We start from the raw sequence: 27779 nt of genomic DNA, 5'->3' as shown, positions 1-27779 counted from the left end.
CGAGGACCATTAATGAGATAAGTGAGACGGAGCATAGTTCAAGTGGCGCGAAATGAACCACAACTAATTTATTTTATATTTCCTCCATTAGCAAACTGTGTGCCATCCATCACTTTTCTGCTCTCGTCCGTCGTGTAAGCCTGATAAATTCAGCGATTTTGAGAGCCGTCAACGGCTTGTTTGTGCGATGCATATGACACATTGTTTTCAACGACACAGATCCGCTCCAAAAAGGCCCAGAAAGCAATTAAATAGGCGACTTCTCTGCACTCACAAAAATGTGGGTCAAAACGATTTTTCCATATTTTAAGCCAGACTAACAATCGTTTCCATAAATGATTTGTGTAGGAACATAACATATCATAATGCATTTTTTGGTAAATGATTACAATGATATATATTTAACCGAAGCCGAAGCTAAGGCAATAAATTTCGGAGAAATCGTTTCCCGAAACTCTGGTTATGTCGGGTATTGTGATTTGTAGCTCTTTTGGCCAAATTTATATTTAAGTGCACCAACATGTATGTGTCCGCATATGCATACACGTGCCATATCCTTGAGCACACACTCTAATGGGCGTTTCGGGATAATAAGATCCTTCAGCTGCCGGCGACGCAGGGGGAATCCCCGGGCATTTAAGCGCCGCTCATTTATCACAAATTTCCCATTTACCAGCGACTTGTCCGAGTCGGGTAAAATTAATATGCGAAAATAAATTATCTGGCCAAATGAGCAGCGTTTACCGCAGCCGCCGAAGGTTACGGGTGGGAAATTCCATTTTCACACGCGCTTTACTTTTTGTATGTTCGTCCAGTTCCGTAGGCTTTTCAGCTTCATCAGTCACAGGAGCAAGTGCCTCCTGTCGGCCGGCAAATAATGCCCAATGGCCGGCCAAGTGAATGAGCTCGAAGCACATGCGATACCCTGGCCAGTCTGCAGGGTAATTGAATGTCGGTCAAGTGTGAAGGCGGCCGTAGTCTGCTCAACCACTCGGAAAGCGATAAAAACCCGGCCAAAGTCCCTTTAAGGCGGCTTTAACATTTCACAATGGCTTAAAGCCGTGCTGTTGAAAGTACACTTTAATAGATGGGATCCGATTTGAGGCCCGCGCACGTGAATTGCGCAGATAATCACCCCAACAACGAGCCTAATTTGAAGGCATTCATTTGGAAAATTAAAAATTAAATTGCTTGTCTCGCTGCTCCCGCCCCGATGTTCCCATATCACCATTATATTCTCATATAATGCAACAGTGGCCCGCAATAAATCTCATTAACGAGCACAAAACACAAACAGCATGCGGCAGCACAAAAAATTGGGGGATCCAAAGGTCCTTCAAGGAGCAGTTCCACATTTTTGAGTTGCTGTTGCCAAGCACTCAATGATTAGCAAAGAAAATGTGTGCCACGACGTAAGTATCTCGATTTGATTGGATAAGTTAGTTAGTACTTAGTACTTATGCTCGAATTTCAATTGGGTAACCAAGTTATCTGCCCCATCCAGACAAAGCCAGAGTATCAATATATTTTGAGCTCAAATGGCAACACATCACAGTATTTGTGCGTGTGTGTTTGCGGAATTCAATCCCATATAAGCTGACGATAAAAAAAGGGCTCAATTCCTTGCATAAACACAAATGCGTATTTAAATCGAATCGCAAAATTCCGAGGTGGTGAGCACTTTGCAGCTCCTCGGTGGCAATCCATCATAAACCTGTCAGCCGCAATATGCCAAGTGGTTGCGGCGGTTCGGCAGCCCAACTCCCCCATAACCCTGTTGCACCATATGCCGTATGCATGCCACATGCCAGCCGATGCGTTGATAAGATTATTGTATAAAGATATTCCGCAGAACGCAACACATTTGCATACGTGGGCGCTGGTGCAAAAAGTGGCCTCGAATCGTAGTCGCAGTTGGATTCTATTACATGCCACGGGACTTGCCGCCGGTTGCACGTTTAAATTGTATTTTGCCGACTGCCATCTGCTCGATGATGCCACGAGCTACAAATTTGCCAGTAAACACACAGTCGAGCGAATCCTGACAGCCGGAACGCAATTGCTTCGCGCCCTGAAATATTAGCCTCGTTTGCCCGGAGTCGAATCGAGTCGAGTGCCCTGCTCCTCCTGGTGCTCCTGGTGGGCCCATCTTTATGGCCACTGATTGCATTTGGCTGCCTCGGTAAAAATCACGTGGGCTATTGAACATTCTGCCCCCGAATTGTCTGCATAAATATTTAAATATTCCCAAGATTGCACTCGTTTACGTTGTGAAACTGTAAATGATATGGGCCTTTTTGTTGCGTCGATTAGGGTCATAGTTCTAACGCCATTTCCCTTTGGTGAAAATATACCTACCCCATTGAACTTAAAGTTCAAAACTCAATGTCAAGCATTTTAAAGCTTTCCCCTTGCTCCAACCCAACTAAACCAACTTCAAAGCCACACGCGGGCCAATAAAGCAAGGGCCAACTAACACATGCCCATCGAAATATTGACGCCTGGCCTCCTAATTGCTCGGCAAACGCTCGCCAATTCATCGCACACCAGATCAGGAAATCGGGGATGTGGGGTAGGAAGGAGGAGGGCTTTGGCTTTACCCTCGCCTAAAATAAGTTTTTTTTTTAGCGCCGACAGCATCCCTTCTTTTTTTTTTAAGGACGAAACGGCATCCGCCTCCAATTAGAGTTCTGCTGATTTGGCGCACTTAGCGAGCGGCATGTGTTTGTACGCCTCGCTGCCCGACGTCCAACGGCCAAGTCCTCGTCCCCGTGGAGCTGGGTGGTGGGCAGTGGGAATAGGAACCCATTAAGATCATGCTCCATTAATTGAGTTCCCATGAAATCGCCCCGGTCCATGTGAATGGCACTTGTTACTGGGGGCCGATTGGGATGGTGTCAAAATTGTGCATGTTCCAAATGGTTTTTGGCCATCCAAACTGCCGACGACTTTCACGCCCCCCTTCCCTCTTGTCAAATTAAGCTACACTTGCAAAGCGCCAAAAGAATCGTGGGCGTAGGGGAGACCGTGGAGTAGGGATTCTGGGCAAGAAGAATTAAATATGCATGGCTATGTTTTGGAGCTCGATTGCCAAGTGGGGGAGTTAGCCGCTTGCCATCGCTCGTAATTGTAATTAGCTTCTGCACAGAGAGAGGCCTCCAAACCGAATTGGATGAACAAAGGATCTGTGGGGCGTGGCAGATTTAGCGATTTTGGGCATTTGGCTGTTCGGGTGTTTGGCCCGTGGGTGCGAAATCAACCAAATTGGCTAAATGGGTTAGCACTGGCGCCGTTTGCCAGATAAAAGGCATAAATAATCAGCACATATTGGGTGTGAATGGGATTCAAACAGAGTGCGGCGATTCCCCCAACGAATCGAGTTGTGAATGGAATGTTGCGAAATTACATTTGAAACATAGTTTAATGTGTGGAAAGCAATTGCATTTGTGTGGTTTTAATTTCGGTTCATTTCAGCTTTGCCGCTGTATTACAATTTAAACTACATGTGAGCAACATTTCATTTACTCTGCTTTTTGAAACATTTAAGCCACTTACGTATTAATTTTAGAAATCTCCGTAATAATGATCTGATAAATATGATTTATTGGCGCAACTCGAAATGTTTTGCGTTAGATTAACATCAAACTTGCCACAAATATTAAGCACTCATTTCTAGCTTTTCCACAGCTTGCTCCTCTTAAAGCTGTTTACTTCTGCTCTCCAAGCTGCCGTTGGCTATAATCCTTGGTCCGTCCGTTCGGTGGAAACTTTTGCCTGGGTCTGGGGACCCAAATGAAGTTTGTGCCCGCACTTAACCAAGCCGCAATAAATCAAAACACCTGGTGGTGGTACTTTAGAGTCATGCCACCCAGGACGACAGGCCAACAATGGTGCGACATGAGCAACAAAACAGATAGCAGCGAAGAAAGTAGAAAGGGATGCTTGGAAAAGGGTAGCGCAACCAAAAAACCCTTGCTTTAAACTAAAACTTAAAGTCTTGGAAATATGAATATGATTTAAATGAAATCACCAATCCTAACCAAAGACTTACTGAAGATTTTCGAATCACTGATTTCATCTTTAGTGCAAATGCATCCTGTAAATCCGAACATCCTTAGTGAACGAAAATCATTTGAGAAAGGCTAGCAACGTGCGAAATCAAAACTTTTATGGCCCCACAGAATAAGCCAAATGGCCAAGAAGGCGATAAGGCCACAACAACAATGGCAACAACAGGTGTTCGACACAGATTTCAACACTCACACAGCCGCACACGCACACATGCACATGCACGGTAACCGGAAATGAAAACATTGTTGCCTACTTGCAGGCGCAGCTATTTTGAATACGGACTTAGCCCGGCTGAATGCCGCACTTGCCAACTGCATCTAAAAGGGCTAAACAGAAACACACGCTCTACGCACTGTCAAGAAATGAAAAGTGAAAAACTTGCGAGCTAAAAAGTTTGTGGCGAACTTTTTTCTCGCACCTTTCTGCGTGTCGGAACGCAGGGGATGCTACCCACAGAATGCAGTTAAAACTTGCAGCCGCAATTCAATTAAAACTTCAATGTAATACCAGCAAGTACACATCCCCGTTAACGTACATACATAAACTCGCACTATACAAGAGTGGGGCTCCTTAACGCTGGGATGACAGCAGCGTGCCAAGTGGCAAGTGCCAAGTGCCTCGGATGGCTTCAAACTTTGTTGTCCCGACCTCAGCTGTCCTGGTGTAAACAAACGCCCTGGAAATGGAAGCGGGCGGTAAATGAGCAGTGGCTCAGTGGACCACGGACGGCCAGCAAAACAGCCGGCTTTGTGTTGCGAGTCGAAAGGGGGAAACGGAAACGGAAGAGGGAGTCAGTCCATCAGGATATTATCCGCGCAGGCGCAGGACCCACGGATCCTTGCCAACTATAAAAGCCGCTGTTCTGGCCAAAACCAAAGCAGTTCGTTCGTGGCGCTACTACGGAATATTCGCCAAAGCGGAAATACTTGGAACACCATACTTGGTTTAACTTCAAACTCGAACTCGCTTGTTGATGTTGCGGCAAAGCTATAAAAACTGTAATTAGTTTGCGCTCGTGGGTTCGCAAAATTTAATTAGCAAGCCATGTGGTGAAAAGTGGGAAGTAAATAAACAAGCCCTTCGGAAGTGCATAATTACAATGCTAACAAACAAAAGAAACAATATAAACGAAATGACCAATACCGAATAGTTAGTCCAACAAAGTGACCACAAAGCAATCTAGTTTGCGTTGCCAATATAAATCGAATTGAAATCAGATTACAAGCTTAAATAGTTCAATGATTTGGCTTTCGTCGGACGAACAATGGTCACTAGTTATTTGAAGTGAGAAAATTATGCAAAACATGGCAAAATCTAAAATGTATAATTAAATTTAACGAATGAACATGTTTTTAATCAGTGAACCAGTATTAAATAAAATAAATAATTATAGTCCGCAGTGTTTGTCTAAAAAAGAGAGAAGAAGTGATTATCAATTATCTAGGTAAATACCGCATTAAAGTGTGAATTGGATTTCGATATTGGCAAGAACCAAACAAAGGCCAGTCAAAGGATTTCACCATAGCCAAATATCAAAGGAGCACAACACGTAATTATATTAAATTTCAAAGGGTATCCCGGTGTTCCACGCACTGCCAACCGAGCGACCAGCTCCAAATATTTCCAGCTGACTTGTGGCCGCCTTTGGAGTCGGAGATTGATTCATGTGTAGGTCCCTCTGGGGTGGGTCTGCCACATGTGTGCGAGTCCTAGATCGTGCGGCATGCTGCTTAATTGCGGAGCAACCTCATCGCATCAGGCTCGCTTTGAGCCATTCCACAGCCACTATTTCATATTGTTACAAAATTGCATTGTTAATGGCCGTTGGCAACCCTCGACTGGCAACTGCTAACTGGCAACTGACAGTCGCTTCTGTGCGCTTCAAATGGGTTAAAGTGGTCCGCACCCACCAGGGGGGAATGGCAAATCCGTGGAAGTAGGATATATATATGTATATATATGTATGTACTTAGGGGGCTTTGGCCATTTACATACCACACCATTGGTTAATGTGCAGCCCTTTGTAATGGGGCAACTAACTTTTTGCTCTGTCAGCGCAAAATATCTGCGGTTATCTCGGCACCAGCGAATTTCTTTTGCACTTGCAATAAAAATAATCCCAGCATAGATAATGGATAATGGGGCGACCCGGAGCCAATGATTAGGACCCTCAATGTTCGAATGGGGGTGCACCTAACTTGGCCTGTTAAAGCCATTTAACATCCCCATCGACGACCTCTGGGGTTTTGATAACCCTTTGCTTCCACCAAGCCGCTTCCACTTCCACTTCCGCAACAATAACAATAACAGCAGACAACAAGAACAGAGGCGCTCTTATGCCCATTAAGTGGCATTATAATTACAATTTGCACCGAGGACCAGCAGCAACCATGGAGACTGGCAGCCGAACTGGGAGCGGAAACGAAGGCCGACCCCGGCGATAAAGTTCCCATTCGAGGGGCTCATTAAGCTGGAAGGGATGGGGCCACTTAAGTCGACGGGTTAACGTTTAACTGCTGACGCCAGTCCGCTGGATTGGCAGTACTCCTATTTGCCGAGCAGTCTAATCAGAGCCGGTCCAATTAGCAAATACGCTTAGCAAATAATCCGCAAGGATTTTAATTAATTGGACTGATGAAACGAACCCGTCGACTTACGTCGATGATCGGGCCCACTGCAGGTATATATATTTTATCTCGTCCTTATGCGACGAACAGGACCCGTAAACCGTGTGATATACAGTATACGAGTATAGTACGCGTTCGCCTGTTGTTAGCTGAATTTCGGATTTTCAAATTAATTGTGCGCATAAATTTCGCGGGGAGCCGGAGCTCCATGGCCATATCCTTCCTCATCCGCATCCGGAGCCGGAGCCAGAGCCAAAACCGGAGACGGCAACCTTTCGGCTTTGTTTTCGGGGCCAGAGCTGGCAATAAATTCACTTTCGTCTCAAATGAGTTTGCATAATTCAAATACCGAAAATTGAAATATATCCCCGGCAAATATTTGTTTAGTTATAAAGTGGATCTACCCCAATTTGTTATGATTTAAGCGTGCATCGAGATTAAGTCGCTTAGTTAATTGAGACGGGATTAACGTGAAAAATCGGTGGAACACAAATACTTTTCCCGCATAGCAATGGTTCGCAATCAATAAGCCCGGAATTTAATATAGCCACGGCGGAGGAGCTTAGGACTGAGTGAAATTCCTGGGCAGGAATGGCGTGTTCGTGGGAATAAAAGTTCAGCCAGCCTGAAACACGAACTCCGGCTGCAAGTGATTTACATATTAGGACCTGCTGGAATTAAGTATCTCGAAGATAGCGCGTGGCAGATAAAACTATTTAAGCACTACACCCATACAATTCCAGCAGGATCCAGCTAATGGCTGGGAAGATTACGCATACGCCCCGTTGCGTATACGAATGCGGATGCGGATTCGTCCCTGGGCTGGAAACACTATAAAATTAATTTAAAGACACTTGGAGCTTAATCATTCGCACAGATAAAAGGCGACAGTTGTCCCCGAGGATAATTGCGTATGCGTGTGGAACGGCCTGGGCCTTCAGTCAGTCGGTTTGATTCCTTCGAGGGTCCTATGGGTTCCTTTTTGTGCGATGCCTGGCACTCACGGCATAATTTGGGTACAAAATATTTCCGCCAGTCCCTGACCCAAAAAAAAAAGAAAAAGGACACAAGCGAGGGTACTCCCGCCACTTGTGGAAGTTTGGCCAAACGTGCTGGGCTTTTAAACTTGCCCAGTCGACCGAGGGGGTGGCTATCAGTTATACGAGTCCTCGGGGATCCACTCTTGTTAAACTCGCATCCCGCTGCTCACATTGTTGTCAGGCGGCAGGGACCACTCGAAACATGTCGGAGATTTGCGTGAGCCAACCGCCTTTTGATATTCAATCATCTCCAGCGAAGGGCATCCCATAATAGCAAGAAAATGCACACTCAGAAAATAGGGAAGTTATGTACCTAATGTATCCACTTAAACAGATTCATTCTTTTTTATTTATGTAATCAAAGTCATGAGATTAATCATATAGTTAGAAATAGCACATATTTTTTTAAGTGTATATTTGCACACATGGGTTGCTTGACTTTTAGCCGGCCTTAAATTTGTTCATAATAATGTCCGCCTATTTTTGAAGTGTCACAGCGTGGGCGGAAACATTGTATTTTGATGTTTCCTTTTTCCTGCCTTCAAAAGGAAATTGAAATCGATGTGTGGACGCGATTTACCCTCATCCTCGAAATCTCCTCCAAAAGGACTCGTCACAATTCGAGTAATGAGGAGCATAAAGGCGGAAAACAATACTAATTTTCGTTGTTGCGATGGGAAGTCCGAGGATTTCCCCAATGGACGGCCACAGAATCGCGGCGAAGTTCGTTAAATATGCATTCGGCTTAGCCGGTGGACTTTTCCGCCTGATTTATGTATATATGTACGTGCCTTGCCGCTCGGCTCACCTTGGCCAAGTCGATTTGGAATTCAAAAGCTTTTAACAGATTGTCGCTGGCAGTAACTTTGCCAATTTGCAAAAGTTCAACTGAGCAGCAACGAGAGCAAAACAAAATGGATTAAGGGCAATAAAGGCGGAGTAAAAACAATAACAATTACACTGATTGCCGCCCCCGGAGAATACGATGAATGTTGAGTGACGACCTGCCGGTCAGTCGAACGGAAACGGAAATGGAAGTGGAAGGGGAGTGGAATGGGTAGTGGAGTGGGGATTGGAATTGGTAGTGAAATTGGTAGTGCAAGCGGTACGGAACTGTTAACTCGTTCGCTCGTCTACATTTTTCTGGGCCAACCGATAGACGAACAACCATGGCCATAAAACAATTGAGGTCTCCATTTTGCACAACCCGACGCACATTTGCATTCGTTTCCGAATTGGCGCGTGTTGTACATTTTCCATTTCGCACTGGGACCACAGGACACCAAGGATGCGACCCGGTTGCGCTGAAAAATCGAAGCGCAGCTTTTGTTAGCCACTGGAAGTGCACATTTATCTACCGAAAATGTTTTGCCGCTGGCCCTTTTGTTTCGACCAACAGCGATTGCAGTGCTTATGTGCGTAAAAATTCTATTTGATTGCACGTTTATGTTGTGGATTTAACTTTTAGTCCCTTTTTGCCAACTCCACCGGGCACTGAATCTTCCACTGGTTACTCCAAAGGCCATTGTTTGCCCAGCCAGTATGCTGCAGAAGTCCTTAATCCAGATATTTATTTCCTGCACCAGGATATGAAAGCGAATGCAACGACTTTGATGGCCCCAAACCCCAGCATCCTGTGATCCTGCACCGCCTGGAGTAATCTTGGTCCTTAAGCTGCTTGTTACCAAGAGAACCTTTTATGGCCGCTATAAATTCTCGTAAATTTTGCGTTCCTGAGAGGAAGTACAGGTGGCCAAGAATAGCTATTATACCTTAAATAAATCTGAAATCAAATGAATTAGCTTGCTACAAAATGCAAGTAGGAAATACTTCATTTTAAAGTAAATTTAAAGTTACGTTTGAAGATTTTTAATAATTACGTTTTTTTTGTTTTTAATAATTTGATTAAGAAAACCTTTGATAAGTTACTACAAACTGTAAACTTAAGAAATATTTCATTCAGTTTCTTTAAAGCGCCTTTTCAAAATCTCTTTGATAAAAGTTGCAACATGAATTCAAATATACTCTCTTTGACAACAATTGTTGAATAAAAATTACAAAGCACATGCAAATCTGTGGCATTGAAAGAAAATCGTGCATATATGAATTCGACCCTTTGCATAAGCGTCCTTGGGGAAACTAACATAGACTTCCATTGGTACAGATAGCGATATAACATTTTATAGAAATCATACCAGAATGTAGCCACTGCAACCTGCAGCTATTATCATGCAAAACCCGGCTCCATTATTTGAATAGAATTGAAGATTCGGTTGGCGGGCTGGGGCTGGAGGGGCCCTTTTGTCCTTTTTGTCCTTTGGCAATGCCACCTCAATCAAGCTCTTTTTCCCCATCTTTCCGAAGGCCAACGATGAATGCAGGTGCTGTGTGAAAGTGCCTCTGTTCCTGGAGAGGGACGGATCCAAGTTGAATCAAAGCCGGAACGTGACTTTTGCCGAAAGTAAATTGAGCCACCGCAGCGATAAAAGCTGCCATGCCAACCGGCGAGTGGCGCTAGGACACTCGTAAAGATAAAGGATCCATGGCCCGGCCGAATCCAGGTGCACCCGTGATGAGAGCCGATGACATCTATTCGCGGGTGCACTCCGCCACCCCTCTGCCCCTGCCCCTGCACCTGGTCCTCCTGCTCTTTCTGCTCGTGCTGCAGCTCCTGGCACCGGCTGCAGCGACTCCCGTGAATCCCTGTGCCCACAAGGGCATGGCCGAGCTGATTCGCAACAGTCCGGTGATTGTCAAGGCCCTCGTCGCACGGATCTTCGCCGATGAGGCGGAGGGACCGGTGCAGTCCTTCGCACAGGACACGATTTTAATAACATTAACGCCGGAAACGATATACAAGGGTGCCTCGCTGCTGAAAGTGGCCAACGGCAATGGCGATGCCGGGAATCCCATGTTGCCAAGGGTGGGAGGTCTCATGTCCTGGAGCTCGGGCCATCGCAGCAGAGGCGGCAGCGCTGGATCCGCGGGCAGCGGTGGCTCCTGGAGCGGCGCTGAGTCAGCCTTTCAGTACGAGGGGTAAGTAATCGGGGAAGCGCCACCACATCAGCCCGTTTGTCCACATCACCTTTCACCTTAACTTTTTGCTCACCCATATCGTATCCACTTAACTGCAGGCAGTTGAATGCGACCCTCCAGCCACTGCGTTGTTTCGATAATAACATGCTGAAAATGCTGCCGGCGGAGTTAATTGCCTTTGGCAAACTGCTGCCCGCTGCGACGGCATCCTCCGGGAGCAGTCCGCAGACCGCACGACAGCTTCAACGACCGCCCGTGGGTGGCGCCACCGATGTGCTGCAAGTCAGCGTCAACGGTTTGCATCGCTGGACGCCGCAGTTCGAGAATCATATCTGGAAGCATTTGGGTAAGCATGCACTTCCGCTTTCCTGGGTGGCTGCACTTAAAAACTAATTAGTTTGAAATGGACTTTAAACAAATTAGCTTGCAGTTTTCTAGCATAAGTTTCAATTATATTAAGGTATTATATTAAGGTGCTTTACAATTTGTATTATCCCTCTTTTCAACGCTTTTAAATATATTTAATACATTTTAAGACTAGTATATACAATATTTTCCGAGTGCATCCGCCCAGAAGCCACTCGATTGCCTCCTCCGGCCACCCGAAACCAGGACTGTCCTGGCCGGGCTTCCGTTGCTTCCGTTAGTTAATCGCATTTCGCTTGTTAGTTGTTGCATTGTTGAGCAAATCGCTCCGGTCGGATGTTTGTCGAGTATTGGATGAACCCGGCGGGATAGAGTTTCCCAAACTAGAGGCCACTGGTCAGGCCGGGCTCGGATGTGGCAATCAGCGGTAATTGGCACTGGAGGGCCAAAATCTCCCATCGCTCGAATATCGCAACATAATTGCATGCGACTATGCTATTCAAAGCCGATTACATGCCCTGCCTTCCCTGATGGTATCCTTTAAGTAATTCAACAGTGAAATGCGGCGAACACTTAAAATTCCGATACTTATTAGGCTTATTCGTCAGTCTATTGTGACTTCATGAGCCCAGCTGGGGGATTAATCTTTGATGAAGATTGATAGCCATCGTTGGGGATACCTCCGCGTGGATGGGGGTAAAATATAAAATAGAGCAAATAAAATAAAATAAAAACCAGTATACAAGGCGGCAACATCTCGATGACGCAGCAGATGTAGCAGATGTGGGCCACTGCCTCCTCCAAAGCCGGCAATCCGCACCAGCGCCACTCGAGGGAAGCAACACTTGACTTTTGTGTCAAGCGGCCAGGCGCCCACCAAGGATCTGCCTTGAATTGCGGCAACCGAATGAAAGGACTTTCGTGCCAACAACAAGCGGCACTAAAATTTGGCACGATGATGTCTTAATTTTATGGCTCATAGTCAGGAATAAAAGAAAGGCATTCCTAAGATATATGAGCATGAAGAAAAGATAGAGTACGAAGTGTAATAATAAAAAGGGCATTTATAAAATTCCTATTTTAAATGCAGTAATATTTAAGTAAACAGTTTCAAGCCCTATAATTTAATAAGAATTTTTTGTTCTCTTAAGTTATCCTTTGTGATTACACAACCCATTTAAATTGTGTAAAAATGAAAGGAACAAACTTACATTTAATTTGATTTTCCGAAACTCAGAGACTCACTGCAAACAATCGGCAATCAATTGCAGGCTGGGACGATTGGAGCGACTTCACCTTGTGCAGTGTCACCTGCGGTCAGGGGGTGCAGCAGCGTTTCCGGCGCTGTCTGCTCGACAATCCGCTGGTGGACATCAACATGAACATCAATCTGGAGGAGGACGACGATGACGACGACGAGGATGGCGCGGCTGAGGGTGCAGACGATGCGGGCGCAGTTGGGCTTTCCGTGTCCAAGGAGACGGACGTTTTCGGCGATGGCAGCAACGATCTGCTGGCCGATGAGGATGAGAACGAGCTGCTCATAATGCGAGCAAGTGGCGACGAGTCATTGCATAAATTTGACCAGGCAACGACGACGATTACGCCGCAGACCAGTGTCCGTGCCCATGCCCCTTCGAGCGCCAGTCCCCCGGCACCTGAACCCATGGGAGAGACAAGCGGCGGTAATGAACCACCAAGTGATGATGAAGGAGGAGCCGGCGAAAGTGTCAGGTTTGTGCCGAGTGCGCACAATGACCGGACTGGAAACGAAGTGGGAGCTGGAGCGGCGACTGGCTCCAGTGCTGGGACCAGGAAGGCACGTGCCAGCAATCAGCACAAGAAACGCAAGCCCACCAAGAGCGTGGCCCTGTCGACGCTCCTCTGCGAGGGCTACAACATCGAGCAGCGCAACTGCAACAGTTTCGAGTGCAGCGGTGAGTTGGCCAGTCACTTAAATACCTAAAGTATATATTTAAAATAAAATCATTATGCTTAAATATATAAGTATAAAGAGTAATTCACTAAAGTATTGAGCTCAAATAAACCATCATTCCAGATGACATAAGCGATCTGCTAAAGTTCTACAAGAAGCTGCCGATGGGTGAGGATTTGCCCACTCAAGCCTCGGATGCTTCGCTTGCCCCTTCCTATCCGGATGCATATTCAAATTTGGACCTCACCACGGCGGGTCTGATGGGCACAGCATTCAGTCCCACGCCCTCAACGCCCTACAACATGGGCTACATTCGCAGCTGGAGGAACCTGCTCAACTTCACCCTTATGGTCACATTAAGGGCTAAGGTGGGTGCACTTTGGGGGGATTTGTATGGAATGGCAATCAGCGAATTCGTGACGTTTTCAGAACGACACCAAGAGCACGGCGACCATATTCTCCATAAGGAACGCCACTCACAATCTTTATCTGGAGGCCTGCAAGGACGGACTGCGTTTGTATTTGGAGCGGGACAATACGACGGAAATGTTGCCGGTGAAATTCAATTTATACGATTATCGCTGGCATCAAGTGGCCATCAGGTGAGAGTGTACACATATGGGATGGGGTGTATGGTGCGCGCAAGGATCTGGGCGGAGGATGTGGGCGATGGTGATGATTGGCAATCACTGCCTCTGTGTGTGCCTCTGCGTGGGCGAATGGCACTCACTTCGATCTGATGGCCATCGACGTTGACACTTTCGTTTATTTGCATTTTCAATTTATTAGCATAAATGTTTGTGCCATGAAACGCACACTGCCAAACACTTGACACACATGCAAATAGTAGGCAAGCACACAGTTGCGGCAAAGAAAAAAAAACTCACCATTTTATGTGCAGACGTATAAAAACTTGGAAAAATAAAGTTTTTTGTTTGAATTTGATTATACGCCAAGTTTTTGCTTTTAAGAATCTGCGGACAATATCATTCGATTTTGATAGTGATATTAAACAAATTAAAACTAAAACATAGCCGATATAACATGCATTGCTATATTCTTGACCGCAACTGTATACAGACAGCCTGCACATGAATATCGAAGGCCCTTTTTTGGTTTTTGCTTTTTACTGGCTACAACGACACACAGCCAAATTGACACTCGGTTCAAGTGGGCACCATTTGTCATCGACCGTCGGCACATTTCTCACTGTCACTGTATGGGTGCCCACCCATACATACACATATGTATGTAAGCGCGAGTGTACTAACAATGCACCACTATGTATCCATATATATGTATATAGTTTAATTATTTGCGAATAGCTCACTTTACCATTATTGTTTCGCTGTTATTTTCATCCACCGTGCAGCATCCAGAACGGCGATTTCATATCGATTTACGTCGATTGTGCGTGGACAAACAGTTTCGTTGTCTCCAAGCGACTTTTCACATTGCCCGTGGACGCGGATGTGGAAATCGGACGCGGCTTCAATGTGAGTATAGAATCTATACATGATATTTCCCGGGGGAGACATATTTTTCGATTTTCATTACTCATAAGCTGGCATCCCCTTTATTACAGAATGGTATATACATTTTTTAAGCTATATTACTTTAGAACAAAAAAACGTAAAACCTCTATAAATATAAACATAGCACTTTTTCAAGCCAAAATGGCTTAACTGTATATATATGTATGTTGTTCAAGAGAAAGCATTTAGCATAAAATAAGATAAGCGTAAACAATTCGACATTCATGGCACTTTTATTGCAAGGCCTGCATGACGCCGATAGCGTATACGCCCCGTTGGTGGTTCACAAATTGAACAATTATTGGCGGACAATTATGTACGTTGTGTGCATTAACTTTCGCTGTTCTTTTTTTTATCGTCGCAGGGTGAACTGCAGCAACTGCTAGTGCTGCCGGAAAACCAGGAACGGCTGCAGTGCAGCAACAAGCGCACCTCCATCAACGAGGTGAAGCGCTATATCATCGACACATTCATCGAGGACTACAATGGCAACTGAGGCAAACGCCAATCGACCGAATGCCACTGAATATGCATATATATTATGTGGCAGCAAGTCCACTCGAAATCCGATTACAAATTCGGCAAATCAAAACTGCATAGATTTATGATTATTCATTTCATTTGCATACATCTACATACATGTGTATGTATTAGGGCAAGATGTATGTATGTGCAACTTTACATACTAATATTACGCATACGCCATGTGATTTATGCGCTAGCAAATAGCGCACTCCACCACAGAAGCCATAAACAGTCAGTGAAATTCGATTGCGGACACATTATGGATGTCATTCATTCGCATTCCAATCGAGGGAATGTGCTCGGTATTTGTAATAATTAAGCTAATTTGACGGAATACAATAATTGTAAACGCAGAAATTAAATTAATTTGCATAGCGAAAGTAAAATGCAAAAATGGAAAGACGAAGAGTAAGATCAAATATAACGCAACTATGTATATGGTAAAACAAAAATGTGTTTTTTTTATACACCGGTTGGTTAACATAAGTATGCCATCAAAATTGTTCACTGCCCACAGACACACACGGGTTTTTTGGGCTTGAGCAAGCAAAATTTGAATATGTAAATGAGCTGGAATATTGTGTGGTCAGCGGATTCCAGAAAAGTTCACCAAGCTGCCAGTCCGGACTGTCAGTTTGTGGTTTTTTTTTGTGCATTCGAGTGCGCTCCACTAATTTGACAACGGATCAACTTGTACATTATACTCTGGCCGTCAAGTGGTCCTGGCCAAACTACAGGATAATCCCTGAACAGATCCCCGTACATACACATGGAAGGACTTGCGCATATAGACAGCTCCAACTGCAGCGACACTTGAATAAAGTTCTCCAAAACGGGCAAAGGCAAAACAGCAGCCGCTCCAAAATTCATAATTTCCTCTTGGCGGGAAAATGCTCCGACGGTTTGCTTCCGTTTAGGCGGCTTGCTTCTGTTTCTGGAACGTAAATAACCTCACAACTCCATCGCCTATTCATTTTTGCAGGGTATTTTTGAGTATATTGCCGATGGAATAAGGTGGTCCCACGGATCCACGATTCTAATGTGAAAAACAGCTTATGATTCTAAAACAATATTTCATCTTAGATATATAAACGGAAATAGTTGTTTTCATTAATCAATAAACATTATCTCCCATAAATTTCAAGAAGAAGAAGGCACTTAAAGAAGCCCCAATAAGTATGCTATACTTTTTGTAAATTTCTAAGTGCCATCCAGTTAATTGGTATCCTTTGGTTGGGACACTAGTCCATGTGTATGTCTTCTATTTTCTTCCTTTTCCACCACGTCATTGGCAATTTCAGGCATTGGGTAAAATTGTTGCCGCGCTTGACAAGTCGAATGCAGGCGACAGCCGGCGGAGACATTGATGAATTTCCTGTCGCATCCTTGGCGCTCGCTGTCTGGCAGGTGGGTCTCTCGCTCGAGGACTTGGCCACCGCCTGGCGACGTCAAATAAACCACCGACTACGACTCCACCAAACGGAACAGAACAGAACGGAACAGCAACCCATGCCAAGACAAGCCAAGCCAAGCCGTCGCCCATTGTGACTTAATAACTTCTACTCACGTCATCAAGGTGCATTGAACCGCGAAGTGTGGAGCGAGAAAGGATGGAGAATGACAGGATGGGCCACAGGATAACCCTTGCGAAAAATGGGTGGTATCTGCGTTGAATGCAAGTGCAATGGTATCTGAGTTGACTGCGCAAAGACACTCACACACACTGGTTGGCATCTGGGTTTTAATTTTGCACATCTATAAAAACCATATACATATGTGACACATATTCGAGCTGCATGCAATTAGTTGCAGTTGGCTGCGAAAGCGAACTGGCCAGGTAAATAGAGCACGAGCTCAGTCATTAAGAATTTAATAGTTGTTATCTTTAAATCCAGCCGTGACTTAAATTCGTTAACTTATACCTTGATGCACGCGCACGCACATAAATCTCTGACTCGGAACATTTTCGCGCAACATGTTGCACTCGATGTGTGCAACGCAGTGTTGCACAAAATGCAAACGTTAATCTTTTTGGACCAGGACCTTTGCTTTCCTTTTCCTTGCCCGCAATGGGAACGCTTTAAGCCGAATATGTGATACTTCGGACCAGGGCCAAGAGTGCACTTGAGTCGCAGACTTGGGGCTACCCACACAGATAGGGTATGAAAGTCACAGGGCAAACGCAAGTAATTCGTTTGAAAGTCGTATAAAGACGAACGAATACGCCAAAGGCACGCGTGTACAAGTGTAATTTTATTTATTTATGGCTGCTTTGGGTTGGAGCAACTTTCCTAGGATTCCGCGACAAACGTTAAATTTCTTTTTACTTGCAAGGCTTCTTAAGGCGAACTTTCAGCGAAAACGAAAATTACCAAATAAATGGAGCAATGTGTGCAGTCTTAAATGGAAATATTGAAGACGAACGGCGAAAAAATGTATAAAAATTCATTTGTTAATAATGTACCTCTTGTATACAATAATTAGTTAGAAAATTGGAATTACTTTGCTTTAAAGGCTTGGGTAAGTTTAATTTTATACTACTTCAGGAAATACTTCCTATTTATACAGCGTAGCTTTAAGAATTGGAAACGGAACCGAAATAAAATAGTTCGGCTCAACAATGCGACTTGGACAATGCATTTCAGACGTGGCATGTAAAGCCATTCAACTTCACCCCTTCGCAACTGGATGACCAACAATGGGCGTTCATGGAACAGCGCCCACTGTCAATCTGAATCCAGAAAAGGGGCAGACCAAAGGCCATGGCCAGGGGTGCTGGCGAGGATGTGCTCATGGTCTGGCCACAGGATCCGTATAAATGCCTTTATTTGTGTAGGTCAAACAAAATGAACTGTAACAATATTGATACAGCTGCCATCGGAGGTTCGAGCACAAAAGTATTGTGGTGCGACTGCGACTATGCCGCCCCCTGATAAGTCTGCTGACCAGCCGTCCCTTTCCCCTGGCCAGCTTTTTGTTTTCGCTGTTCATCAAACCGGACGGCGGCTTCATTAACCTAAGCCACAGAAGTTTACCGAAGGATTAACTTGTCTATTGAATGAAAAATAAGTATTTGGTCGAGGCTGCATGCTCCAGAATGTGTGCATTCAATTTAAATGTAAGCTTGCTGCGGTCAAAATAATTGGCTTAAATAGTTGCCCATTGAATACAGGAATTCGCTATATTTGCAAGCAAAGTTAGGTACTTAAGAATATAAATATATCAACGTGTTTATTCAGCCTACTTTAATCTGTTTGCTATACAAGTAAAGTCTCAGTTTAGAGACCTTAAATAAATTAATAGTATTTTTGGTAACAGCCTGGTTTGAAATTCCCGCCACAAAACACATCGCTAACGGACAGCCAACTGCGAATGGTGTGACCAGAGGCCACAGTTTTAACGAGCAAATTTAAAAATATTTAAATTGGCAGCCTATCGTACTAGCGGACTGTCCGGGTGTATTCTTTCAATAATATATGATTCTGGTTAAATTATATGGGACGGGCGGCTGCACAATGACGGCGGCAGGCGCTCCCGGGTCCGCCTTGAATTGGATGCGCCGCTCTCGCCATGGATTCGGTTTGATCCGAATCACGCGAGTTGGCAGGCCGGCGCACCAACGCACCACCCATTCCGCCACCCACCGCTTCCTTTGCACGAAAACAACAATCGGATTCCGGCAGCAAATGGACCACACAATACCGCCCAAAGAGTTCAAATGGACGCCGGGCAACCTCATTAACGAGAACTTTAAGCTGGGCGACCATGGACACGTTTGCGTGGTACTCAATCGGCAGATTCAGGTGCCGGCGCACGTGGTGAAACTGCTGTGGAAGAACGGTAGGTCTGGAGCTGTTATAAAACCAATCCTAGCCAGCTTACAGCTCTCGGTCTCTTTTAGCCGCTGTGCGGTGTGCTGTCGATGGAGGCTCCAACCACTGGCGTGACTTTGTCGTGGCTCAGGCAATGTCAAAGAAGGCCAATGGCTCAGCGCCCACAACACCACTTGAACCGCTCGATGTGATAACGGGTGACTTTGACTCGATCACTGAGGAAACGGTCGATTTCTTCAAGACCACGCCGAAGGTCCACACACCCGACCAGGATGCAACAGATTTCACGAAGGCCATGGCCGTGCTGCAACCCGTAATGGCGCAGCGTAAAATCCAGGATGTGGTGGTGTTCCACGACACATCCGGTCGCTTGGACCAGGTCATGGCCAACCTAAACACGCTGTACAAATCGCAAAAAGATAACTGCAATGTCTTCCTGTTGAGTGGGGATTCGGTGACGTGGTTACTGCGACCGGGAAAGCACACGATAAAGGTGCCCGTCGACCTGGTCACCAGCCAGCGATGGTGCTCCCTAATGCCCGTGGGTTCGTCGGCGCACAACGTTACAACCACGGGCCTCAAGTGGAACCTATGTTCGTACACCAAAATAATAGTGATCTCACGAATCTGTCAGTAATGCAAATGCTTTCATTTCCAGATCATGCACAACTGGAGTTTGGTGGTATGGTAAGCACCTCAAACACCTATGCGACCGAGTTCGTCCAGGTGGAGACGGACGCCAACCTGATCTGGTCTATGGGCGCCTACGAGTTCGAGGATAAGGTGCGACAAGCCGCCAAGACATAGATGATAGTGAAGTTCTAAGTACTTATGAAAGGTTTAGATTACACCAGTGTACAGTGTTGACCAAATCTGCATCTGTTTGTTTTTGTTTTTTGCGGGGGTTGCATCTTTAGTGCTATTATTGTTAAACGAAATGAAAGATTATGTAAAAATTTGTAGTGATAAGTTCTTAATTCTATTAACTGAAATTTAAGGTGTTAATTTACAATAAGGAACAAAAGCGGACAAACATTAATAAACTGAACACATAGCTCACACAAAAATTTGAAATTTTTTAACAACTTATTTCAAAAACCTTTTAGCTTATGTTACATTAATACCCTTATAAACACTGTAACGTCAAAAAACTGTAGTTTCTTAGGCAAAACGTCAAAGCATTTTAAATTATTTTGATCCTGGCAGTGGCATTAAATCGAAGCCAAAGCTGTTCCCTGTTTTCTTGGACTTCCAGCCTGACGATGACGAAGCTGAACTCTCCGCTCGTTTGGCGCCGCCCCCCCTACCACCTCGACCCCTGGCAGATGTTGTCTTCCTGGCCGCTGGCGATGTAGTACTCGTTTTGTACCTCTTGCTGGCCCCTGACTTATATACCTTTTTCCTCTTGCCCGCTCTAAACGAGTTGAAACCGCTGGCACCGCTTGTGTTTGCATTGCCCTGTGAGGCAACCGCCATGTCCCAGTCCACGCTATCGTTCTTCCAACCGGATGTACTGGGCCTCTGTTTGGCGGCCGCCTGTTCCTCCTCTTCGTCCAGGACGGCTTGCATCAGCAGCTTCTCCGATGCATAGTTGCTAGTGATTTCCAGCAGCTTGGCGCCGTATTTATCAAAGTTCGCCTTGGTCACGTGCGGAATGCTGCACATGTCCTTCTCGGTGAGTGGCAGTGTTTCGGCCATGCTCTTCAGGGCCTGAATGTTCATGATACTAGCCATGGTAACATTTCGCTGGCTGGCAATGGTTCGACATAGGTCCAATAGATCTGTATAGCAGCGCTCGTGAATCTCCCGCATTCCCGACTGTCCATCAGCGGTACTGCTCGTTGCACCATCAGAAACGCTGCCAACTGCCGCCTTGGCTTCCTTGGCATTTTTGGTCACTGCAAACTCGAAGTTAGGCGAGCCCTCCATTAGTTTACTGATGTTGTTGCCCAGATACAAATAGGCCTGAGGAAAATCGTTTGTAAATATTAGGTCCTCCCTGAGGAAACCATCGATGACCATTTTGCGCAGCAGCCTGTGTACATCGTTCTTTTCCCAATCTTTCAGGGCGCCATGGTGAGGCGTTTTGTGATGGTTAAAGTCAATGATTTTCTTGATCTTTGAACCTTTCAGTACGTCGGCAATATGCAGCAGTGTAAAACGGGATCTACCGCTGCACAGATCTTTGACTGCTCGCGCAGCCTTACGAGCGTGCTCCAACGCATCCACCGCCTTAAAGGCTCGTTTGTTAATGCAATTATCGCAAGCTGTCTCTCTGTTCTCCAGACACTGTTCGCTGGTAAAGTGCTCCCCGAAATAGTCCAACTGCTGGGCACGTCGGCAATCTGTAAGATTCTCACAGTACCCAACAATGCGATATAAATTGTCCACATGTATCTTCTTCACATTGTACTGCAGAGCTTTGTCGGCTAAAATGGGTATGCAACTAATCAATTCATAAACTTAATAAGTATGTTGATGACTTACAGTCCAGCATTTTCTTAATCCGGAGCATGTCCGAATAGTTGTAGTACAAGATGCAATCAGCCATGTCACCGTCTCGACCCGCGCGACCCGCCTCCTGGTAATAACCCTCGATGGACTTGGGCAATGAGTAGTGCAAAACGAATCGGACATCTGGTTTGTCGATGCCCATGCCAAAGGCGACGGTGGCACAGATCACCCTTATCTTTCCGGTCAGCCAGTCCTTTTGCCGACTCTCACGCTCAGTGTCAGTGAGACCAGCATGATAGGATACCGCCCGGATGCCATCCTTGCACATTTTCTTTGACGTCTCGTCGCACTCCTTGCGCGACAGGCAGTAGATTATGCCACTGAAGTGAGCCGGTTTGCTGCGGATGTACCTGCTTATGTCGTCCAACGTCGAGACACCCTTTTTGGGCAGTACCCTGTACCGCAGGTTGCTGCGATTAAAACTGGAGAGGAACCACTTGCAGTTCTTTAGATTCAGTTGGGCCAGAATATCCAAGCGGACGCGGGGCGTGGCTGTAGCTGTTAACGCAATAGTTGGAACATTTGGAAACCGCTTCTTTAGTACACCAAGTTTCTTGTAGTCCGGTCTAAAGTCATGACCCCACTGCGAGACGCAATGGGCCTCGTCTATAACGAATCTACTTATATAGTTGTTGGAATTAAGCGTGTCCAGAGTGTCCTGGAAGCGAGCCGAACTGCTAATTTTCTCAGGCGTTACATAGAGCAATTTGACCATAGGTGGCTGAGATTCCAAATCCCTGTAGATGGCCATGACATCGGCCATTTTTTGTTCTCCGCTCAGACTCTTTGCACAGATCTGTTAAAGATAAGTTAAGCAACATAAATCATGATTAATTGATATAGGGGTTCTTAAACTCACATCTAGGGAAGCCAGTTTATTGATTTGATCAAAGATCAGCGACTTCAACGGACTGATAACAATGGTCACTCCCTCTGTCAGAATGGCAGGCAGCTGATAGCACAACGACTTTCCTCCGCCAGTTGGCATCAGGACGAAGCAGTCATTGCCCAGAAGGGTGGCGTTGATCACCTGCAGCTGATTGGGACGGAAACTTTTTAGACCAAAGCTGTAACTCAGTCCGTGCATAAGGCGGGTGGAGTGCTCAAACTTTTGGCCATCGAACTCCCCGGTGATGCCGTCATTGTGCACGTTCGCATGGAAATTCCCTGACAGCTTTTGGGAGTCCACGGCACTGGTTTGCTTGGTAGGCACAACGCTCTTACTGGTACTTGGGCCGGCACTGCTTACTCTGCTCTTATTGGCAGCGGCCTGGGAATGCATTTGTTCAAACATGGCCTCATCGTACTCGGGAAATCCATCATCATCCAAGGAAACATTTATCGGGCTCTCCTTATGCTTCTCCTTTACTTTGACAGCCTCCAACTCCTTATAGCTGTAACCATTGAACTCTGACCTGCGGCCCTGCATCTTCTGATGCTCGTCCTCGATTTCCGCCAGCAATCCCTCCAAGTCATCTTCGTCATCATCCACTCCGCTGGTTGTGTTCCCCTGCGTGAGTCCGTTCAGTTGTTCCTCCTCCAGGTCGCCGTCTAGCATCATGCTCTGTGCTAAGTAGTCGTCCGGTTCCTCGCAAAGGTCATGGACAAGTTCTTCGCACTTTCGCAGCAGATGCGGATCATTCTGCTTGCTGGGTGGTGAGAAGTCATCTGGCTCCCCGCAAAGGTCGTGGATGAGCTGCTGTCGTTTTGGAATAGGTTGTGTATCGCGTGGCGAGCTGGGTGGTGAAAAATTGTCTGGCTCTCCGCAAAGGTCGTGTATAAGCTGATTCCGCTTGGGTATTTTTTCATCCTTGCTTTCTTGTACTTTTGGCAGGGGCAATATCGGGCGACTTTTCTCTGGTGAAGATGATAGACTTATAATTGATGATGTTAAAACCGTCTGCTGAGCCTGCTCCGCCTGCATTTCCATTTCCTCCTTCTCAAGGGCTTCCTGTTCCGCTTTTAGCTGGCTTTCTTTCTTATCTAAACTGTTTTGGACGAGCTGGGTCCGCGCTTTAAATTTTTGTCGCATTACCTTGAGCTTGAGAAACGTATTCGGCTGAAAGCCTGCTATTTCATTGAAGTGCATGGCGGGAATCTGGTCAATCAGAGAGCAATACTTTTCCATTAGCTCCACATAAGTGTTGCGAAAGAATCCCAGCGTGCTCTTCAGTGTCTCAGAATTCTGTTTATTGGGATCGATACTGAAGTTGTCGTTTTGGGCCAAGTCCTTTAAGTAATCAGCAAGAGAATTGTCAAAAGCCACACTGTACCTGGGCTTCATTGGTGCCGCTGGTGGTGGAGAGGAGGAGAGGCTATTTCTCTCCAGAGAAGCGGGTGCAGGCTTTGTCGGGATTTCATTTTCTTTCGCTGAACCCAGTTTATAGCCTTGCTCCCCGCTGACACTTTTCTCTGGAGAATCCTCAAAAAGATTGCGACTACTGCCTTTATATGTATTTGGAGCCCGTGATGAGTCAAGTAGAGTCGAAACGGAGGCCAGATTGTTGCTAACTGGTGGCTTTACAGAAGAGTCCTTATCCTGAAACGTTTTTGTTTCATTTTGCAACATAGTTTCCTCCGGTTTCTTGACAGGCTGCGGAGGGGGCGACGAATCAGGATGCGGAGGTGGCGGCGAATCAGGCAGCGTGAGTAGGGGATGCCTATTTCCATTTTGTTCGTTTGGAAAGTCCTCGAAGGAGTACCTTTGGAGTGGAGAGTCTGTGGTCTTCCTCTCATTTTGCGACACTTTCTTTTCCGGAGAGTCCGAAAGACAAACTATTGATGTTTTTCTCTCTTTTTGAGGTTGTTTCCTTAGTATATCGCCAAGGGATTTATTTTCAACTGGGGATTCAGACAATCCCCGATACGTGTAACTATTCTCATTCTGTGCTGGCTTTTTAGGCGAATCTCTGTCAGATTTTTTGGCAGAAAGTTCAGCTAGTGGGGATACCGACAGATCGAGGAATGTCGGCTTTTTGGGCGAATCTCTGGCAGATTTCTGGGCAGAAAGTTCAGCTAGTGGGGACACCGACAAATCGAGGTATGTGTGTTTTTTTAGCTTTGCGGTTCTAGGATCTCTACTGGACTTCTTCTTGGCAATAGTGCCATTGCTGGATTGACTGGATATCTCTGTAGATTCATCGTCGGATGACGACGCGTCCAGAAAGATGGGATTGTAGACTGCAGGGGGCTTGCTTCTCACAATTGCGGCTGAAATGCAACTATTATGCTAATAAGGATGCCTTAATTTGGTCAAAATGCTCCGAATACCTCTGCTCTTGGGTTGACTCTGGGAATTGCCATCCAGACCAATAAAGCTGCTAAGTGTAAGCTGTTTCCTTTGCGCGACAGGCTTCTTGGACATCGCGACCAGCGATTTAATCAGCTGCCAGCGCTTTACTTTGCATACAACTAGTTCATATATAAGTAAGCAATACAATTGTATACACTTTCGGAATAAAAACCCGCGCAATAATGCTAATAGAAACAATGCGACTAGAAATTAGTGTGACCGTCGCTCCACCCTTCACAAATAGCAGAAACATTAGAGTAACCTAATCAAATATACCATATTTAATCCGATAATATAAGCGATAATATAATATAATATAATAATATAATATATAATAAGATCACTAAAAGAAAAAATTGTAATACAATAAAATCGCATCACATGACTTGTATTGATAATATAAAGTGTAAATTGATATATTGCTGTGTATCAGAAGAAAACATTTAAAAGCGAACTTAGCTAAGAACTAGTCAGTTGCCCAACCATATCGAACAGCTGAGTGGCTACACGCTTTCTGCTTCTTCTTGTTCTCGTGGTATCCAAACAATCTCCAAACGTGGTAAATAAAAGCGCATATTTTCGGAGCTTGGACTTGCAATATTATGCACACGTGAGTATTTTATTACCGCATTGGGTTTATGCATTCGAATCCTAAACATGTTCCGAACAAACGTTTCGCAGACATAACAACTTTAAAACCCCATCCGACGAAGACGAACTGGATGATCTGGACGAGGACATGGTAGTGGGAGTCATAGCGGAAATCGAACAGGAGGTGCTGAACGAGTCGGACAGCGACAACGACGAATATGACCTGGTAGACATGGGTGCTCCAGTGCCGGATAACGATGGCGACGTTAGTTACGATGGCAACGATAGTATCAGCAGCGATGACAGTTTCGATCCGAACGCAGCGGACTCCGATTCAGATGATTCAATGCTCGATGAGGCGGGCGGTGGCTCCGCCGGAGGAGCAACGAGTGCAAAGAAACGCAAGGATGACGATAATCCATCGGGCAGCAACAAGCAACCAGAAGCCACCTTCGATTTGGACGAGGACGACGAAACAGACGAGACTGTACGTGCCATGATAGCAGCCATAAAGAAGCCACGCAGTTCCCCTCCAGAAATTAAGCTGGAAGACTTCATAACAGATATCTGCTTTCATCCAGATCGCGACATCATCGCCTTGGCCACAATAATCGGGGATGTACATTTGTACGAGTATGACAACGAGGCTAACAAGCTGCTGCGCACTATTGAGGTTCATTCCAAGGCATGCCGCGATGTGGAGTTCACAGAGGATGGGCGCTTCCTGCTCACCTGCTCCAAAGACAAGTGCGTAATGGTCACCGATATGGAAACGGAGAAACTAAAAAAGCTATACGAGACGGCCCATGATGATGCCATCAACACGCTGCACGTTCTGAATGAAAATCTCTTTGCCTCGGGCGATGATGCTGGCACGGTCAAGCTGTGGGATTTGCGCACCAAGAACGCCATCTTCGAGCTAAAAGAGCTGGAAGATCAGATCACCCAGCTCACGACTAACGAGCAAAGCAAGCTGCTGCTTGCCACCAGTGCCGATGGCTACCTGACTACATTTAATATATCTGCACGGAAGATGTACGTGCAATCGGAGCCGTACGAGGAGGAGCTGAACTGCATGGGTGTCTACCGCGGTGACTCCAAGCTGGTGGTTGGTACCTCCAAAGGTCGCCTGTACACCTACAACTGGGGCCAATTCGGGTACCACTGCGACATGTATCCGGGCATCAAGAGCCCCATTAGTCTAATGATCCCCATCACAGACCGGATTGCCTGCGTCGCCGGAGAGGATGGAAACATTCGAGCTTGTCACATCGCTCCGTATCGTAATCTCGGCGTGGTGGGACAGCATAACATGCCCATCGAATCGTTAGACGTGAATGCCAGCGGTGAGCTCATCGCATCATCCTCGCACAACAACGACGTGCGGTTCTGGAATGTTAAGTACTTCGAGGACTTCGGAGAAATCAAGTACAATGAGAAACACAATGCCTACAAGGAGCAGCGTCACAATCTGCCCTCCTCAAAATGCAGCAATACATCTGACTTTTTTGCCGACCTGACCAAAGAGGATGCGGATGGTGATGATGATCCGTGCGCTGGACCCAGTAATATGTCCTAGAACGATATGTTTGCTAGCAATGATTTATAGTTGGTGGGTCAATGTGGGGCGATTCTACAAACACTTTTGTTTACATGACTTAATGCAATGCATAATCTAATGACTTGGATTCACAGTTGTTTTAAAAATTCCTAATTTATACAGTAGTGTGTATTCACAGATTCATTATTAGTGAATGAATGAATTGACCCATCAAGATATCAAAGTGTTGAACTTATAGAACCTCTTTGAAACCATCAAAACGTAGTAGCTACCAATCCCTATAATGTTGCACGAAGATTTTACACAAAGTTTCGCTATGAACTGTTATTGATAATAGAACTGATTTAAAAAAAATTAAAAAAAATCCCAAACAGAAATAAAAGTGTATCGTATTTTTCTCGGAGGAATAAAAATCAACAGACATGTTTATTGGATTATTTATTGATTTCTGCCGTCTTAGACAGCCAATTTTTAAAAGTTTTAGGAAACTTTCTTTAATATAAAACCAACCATTTTAAAATATGTTAGCTCAAGCTTTAAAAAATTGCATCGAATCAATTCACTTATATATGGCACGTTATGAGATATTGAGCAATAATCGGTAATGTATTAAATTGAATAGATGTATTATATACAATTTGGTAATAGAATAAAAGTTTAATCTCTACATTTTTGTGACTAATCAAAACATAACAAAATTTGTTAAATAATGAGGGGAAATCGTCCAAATTTTAAATCCTTCAAATTAATTACTCAGGAAAAATGCAAATTGCCAAATCGATTTCTAAACGTTTAAATTTAGGGTCCGATGTTATATTATTTTGTGTGATCATTAAAAATATAACAACAAGC

The 27779-nt window shown here is 45.3% G+C and overlaps 4 protein-coding genes across 4 annotated transcripts; 3 read left to right on the top strand and 1 right to left on the bottom strand.

The window, feature by feature from the left end:
- The first annotated feature begins 4940 nt into the window (after positions 1–4940).
- LOC6728476 lies at positions 4941–15582 on the top strand. Its single transcript, XM_039294960.2, has 9 exons — positions 4941–5069; positions 5472–5620; positions 10103–10774; positions 10873–11120; positions 12412–13077; positions 13200–13444; positions 13506–13678; positions 14449–14572; positions 14976–15582. The coding sequence occupies exons 3-9, from the start codon at positions 10281–10283 to the stop codon at positions 15105–15107; spliced, it is 2082 nt and encodes a 693-aa protein (XP_039150894.1). The 5' UTR covers positions 4941–5069; positions 5472–5620; positions 10103–10280; the 3' UTR covers positions 15108–15582.
- A 3005-nt stretch (positions 15583–18587) lies between these two features.
- On the top strand, positions 18588–19841 carry LOC6728475 (thiamin pyrophosphokinase 1). The gene is made up of 3 exons (XM_002103784.4): positions 18588–18976; positions 19038–19562; positions 19628–19841. The coding sequence occupies exons 1-3, from the start codon at positions 18613–18615 to the stop codon at positions 19774–19776; spliced, it is 1038 nt and encodes a 345-aa protein (XP_002103820.2). The 5' UTR covers positions 18588–18612; the 3' UTR covers positions 19777–19841.
- Positions 19842–20157: 316 nt separating this feature from the next.
- Positions 20158–25045, bottom strand: LOC6728474 (Bloom syndrome protein homolog). Its single transcript, XM_016176949.3, has 4 exons — positions 24754–25045; positions 22343–24693; positions 21457–22279; positions 20158–21398 (listed from the first exon to the last, which is right to left on the bottom strand). The coding sequence occupies exons 1-4, from the start codon at positions 24845–24847 to the stop codon at positions 20158–20160; spliced, it is 4509 nt and encodes a 1502-aa protein (XP_016035121.1). The 5' UTR covers positions 24848–25045.
- Positions 25046–25225: 180 nt separating this feature from the next.
- LOC6728473 (WD repeat-containing protein 55 homolog) lies at positions 25226–27080 on the top strand. Its single transcript, XM_002103782.4, has 2 exons — positions 25226–25385; positions 25457–27080. Exons 1-2 carry the CDS (start codon positions 25378–25380, stop codon positions 26943–26945), a joined length of 1497 nt encoding a protein of 498 aa, XP_002103818.1. The 5' UTR covers positions 25226–25377; the 3' UTR covers positions 26946–27080.
- The last annotated feature ends 699 nt before the right edge of the window (positions 27081–27779 follow it).

The sequence above is a fragment of the Drosophila simulans genome, chromosome 3R, assembly GCF_016746395.2.
Source record: "Drosophila simulans strain w501 chromosome 3R, Prin_Dsim_3.1, whole genome shotgun sequence".
Lineage (NCBI taxonomy): Eukaryota > Metazoa > Arthropoda > Insecta > Diptera > Drosophilidae > Drosophila > Drosophila simulans.
Note: the sequence above shows the minus strand (reverse complement) of the source record. Positions and strands in the feature narration are given on the sequence as shown.

What these genes read in the sequence shown, in the direction of transcription:
- LOC6728474 (XM_016176949.3), bottom strand. Translation starts at nt 24,847, where the DNA reads ATGTCCAAGAAGCCTGTCGCGCAAAGGAAACAGCTTACACTTAGCAGC. An exon ending in ATAAACTGGCTTCCCTAGAT is followed by an intron (nt 22,280 to 22,342) that starts GTGAGTTTAAGA and finishes TATCTTTAACAG; the next exon opens with ATCTGTGCAAAGAGTCTGAG. An exon ending in GATTAAGAAAATGCTGGACT is followed by an intron (nt 21,399 to 21,456) that starts GTAAGTCATCAA and finishes TACCCATTTTAG; the next exon opens with CCGACAAAGCTCTGCAGTAC.
- LOC6728475 (XM_002103784.4), top strand. Translation starts at nt 18,613, where the DNA reads ATGATTCTGGTTAAATTATATGGGACGGGCGGCTGCACAATGACGGCG. An exon ending in GAAACTGCTGTGGAAGAACG is followed by an intron (nt 18,977 to 19,037) that starts GTAGGTCTGGAG and finishes GGTCTCTTTTAG; the next exon opens with CCGCTGTGCGGTGTGCTGTC. An exon ending in GGGCCTCAAGTGGAACCTAT is followed by an intron (nt 19,563 to 19,627) that starts GTTCGTACACCA and finishes TTTCATTTCCAG; the next exon opens with ATCATGCACAACTGGAGTTT.
- LOC6728476 (XM_039294960.2), top strand. Translation starts at nt 10,281, where the DNA reads ATGGCCCGGCCGAATCCAGGTGCACCCGTGATGAGAGCCGATGACATC. An exon ending in TCATATCTGGAAGCATTTGG is followed by an intron (nt 11,121 to 12,411) that starts GTAAGCATGCAC and finishes AATCAATTGCAG; the next exon opens with GCTGGGACGATTGGAGCGAC. An exon ending in AAATCGGACGCGGCTTCAAT is followed by an intron (nt 14,573 to 14,975) that starts GTGAGTATAGAA and finishes TTATCGTCGCAG; the next exon opens with GGTGAACTGCAGCAACTGCT.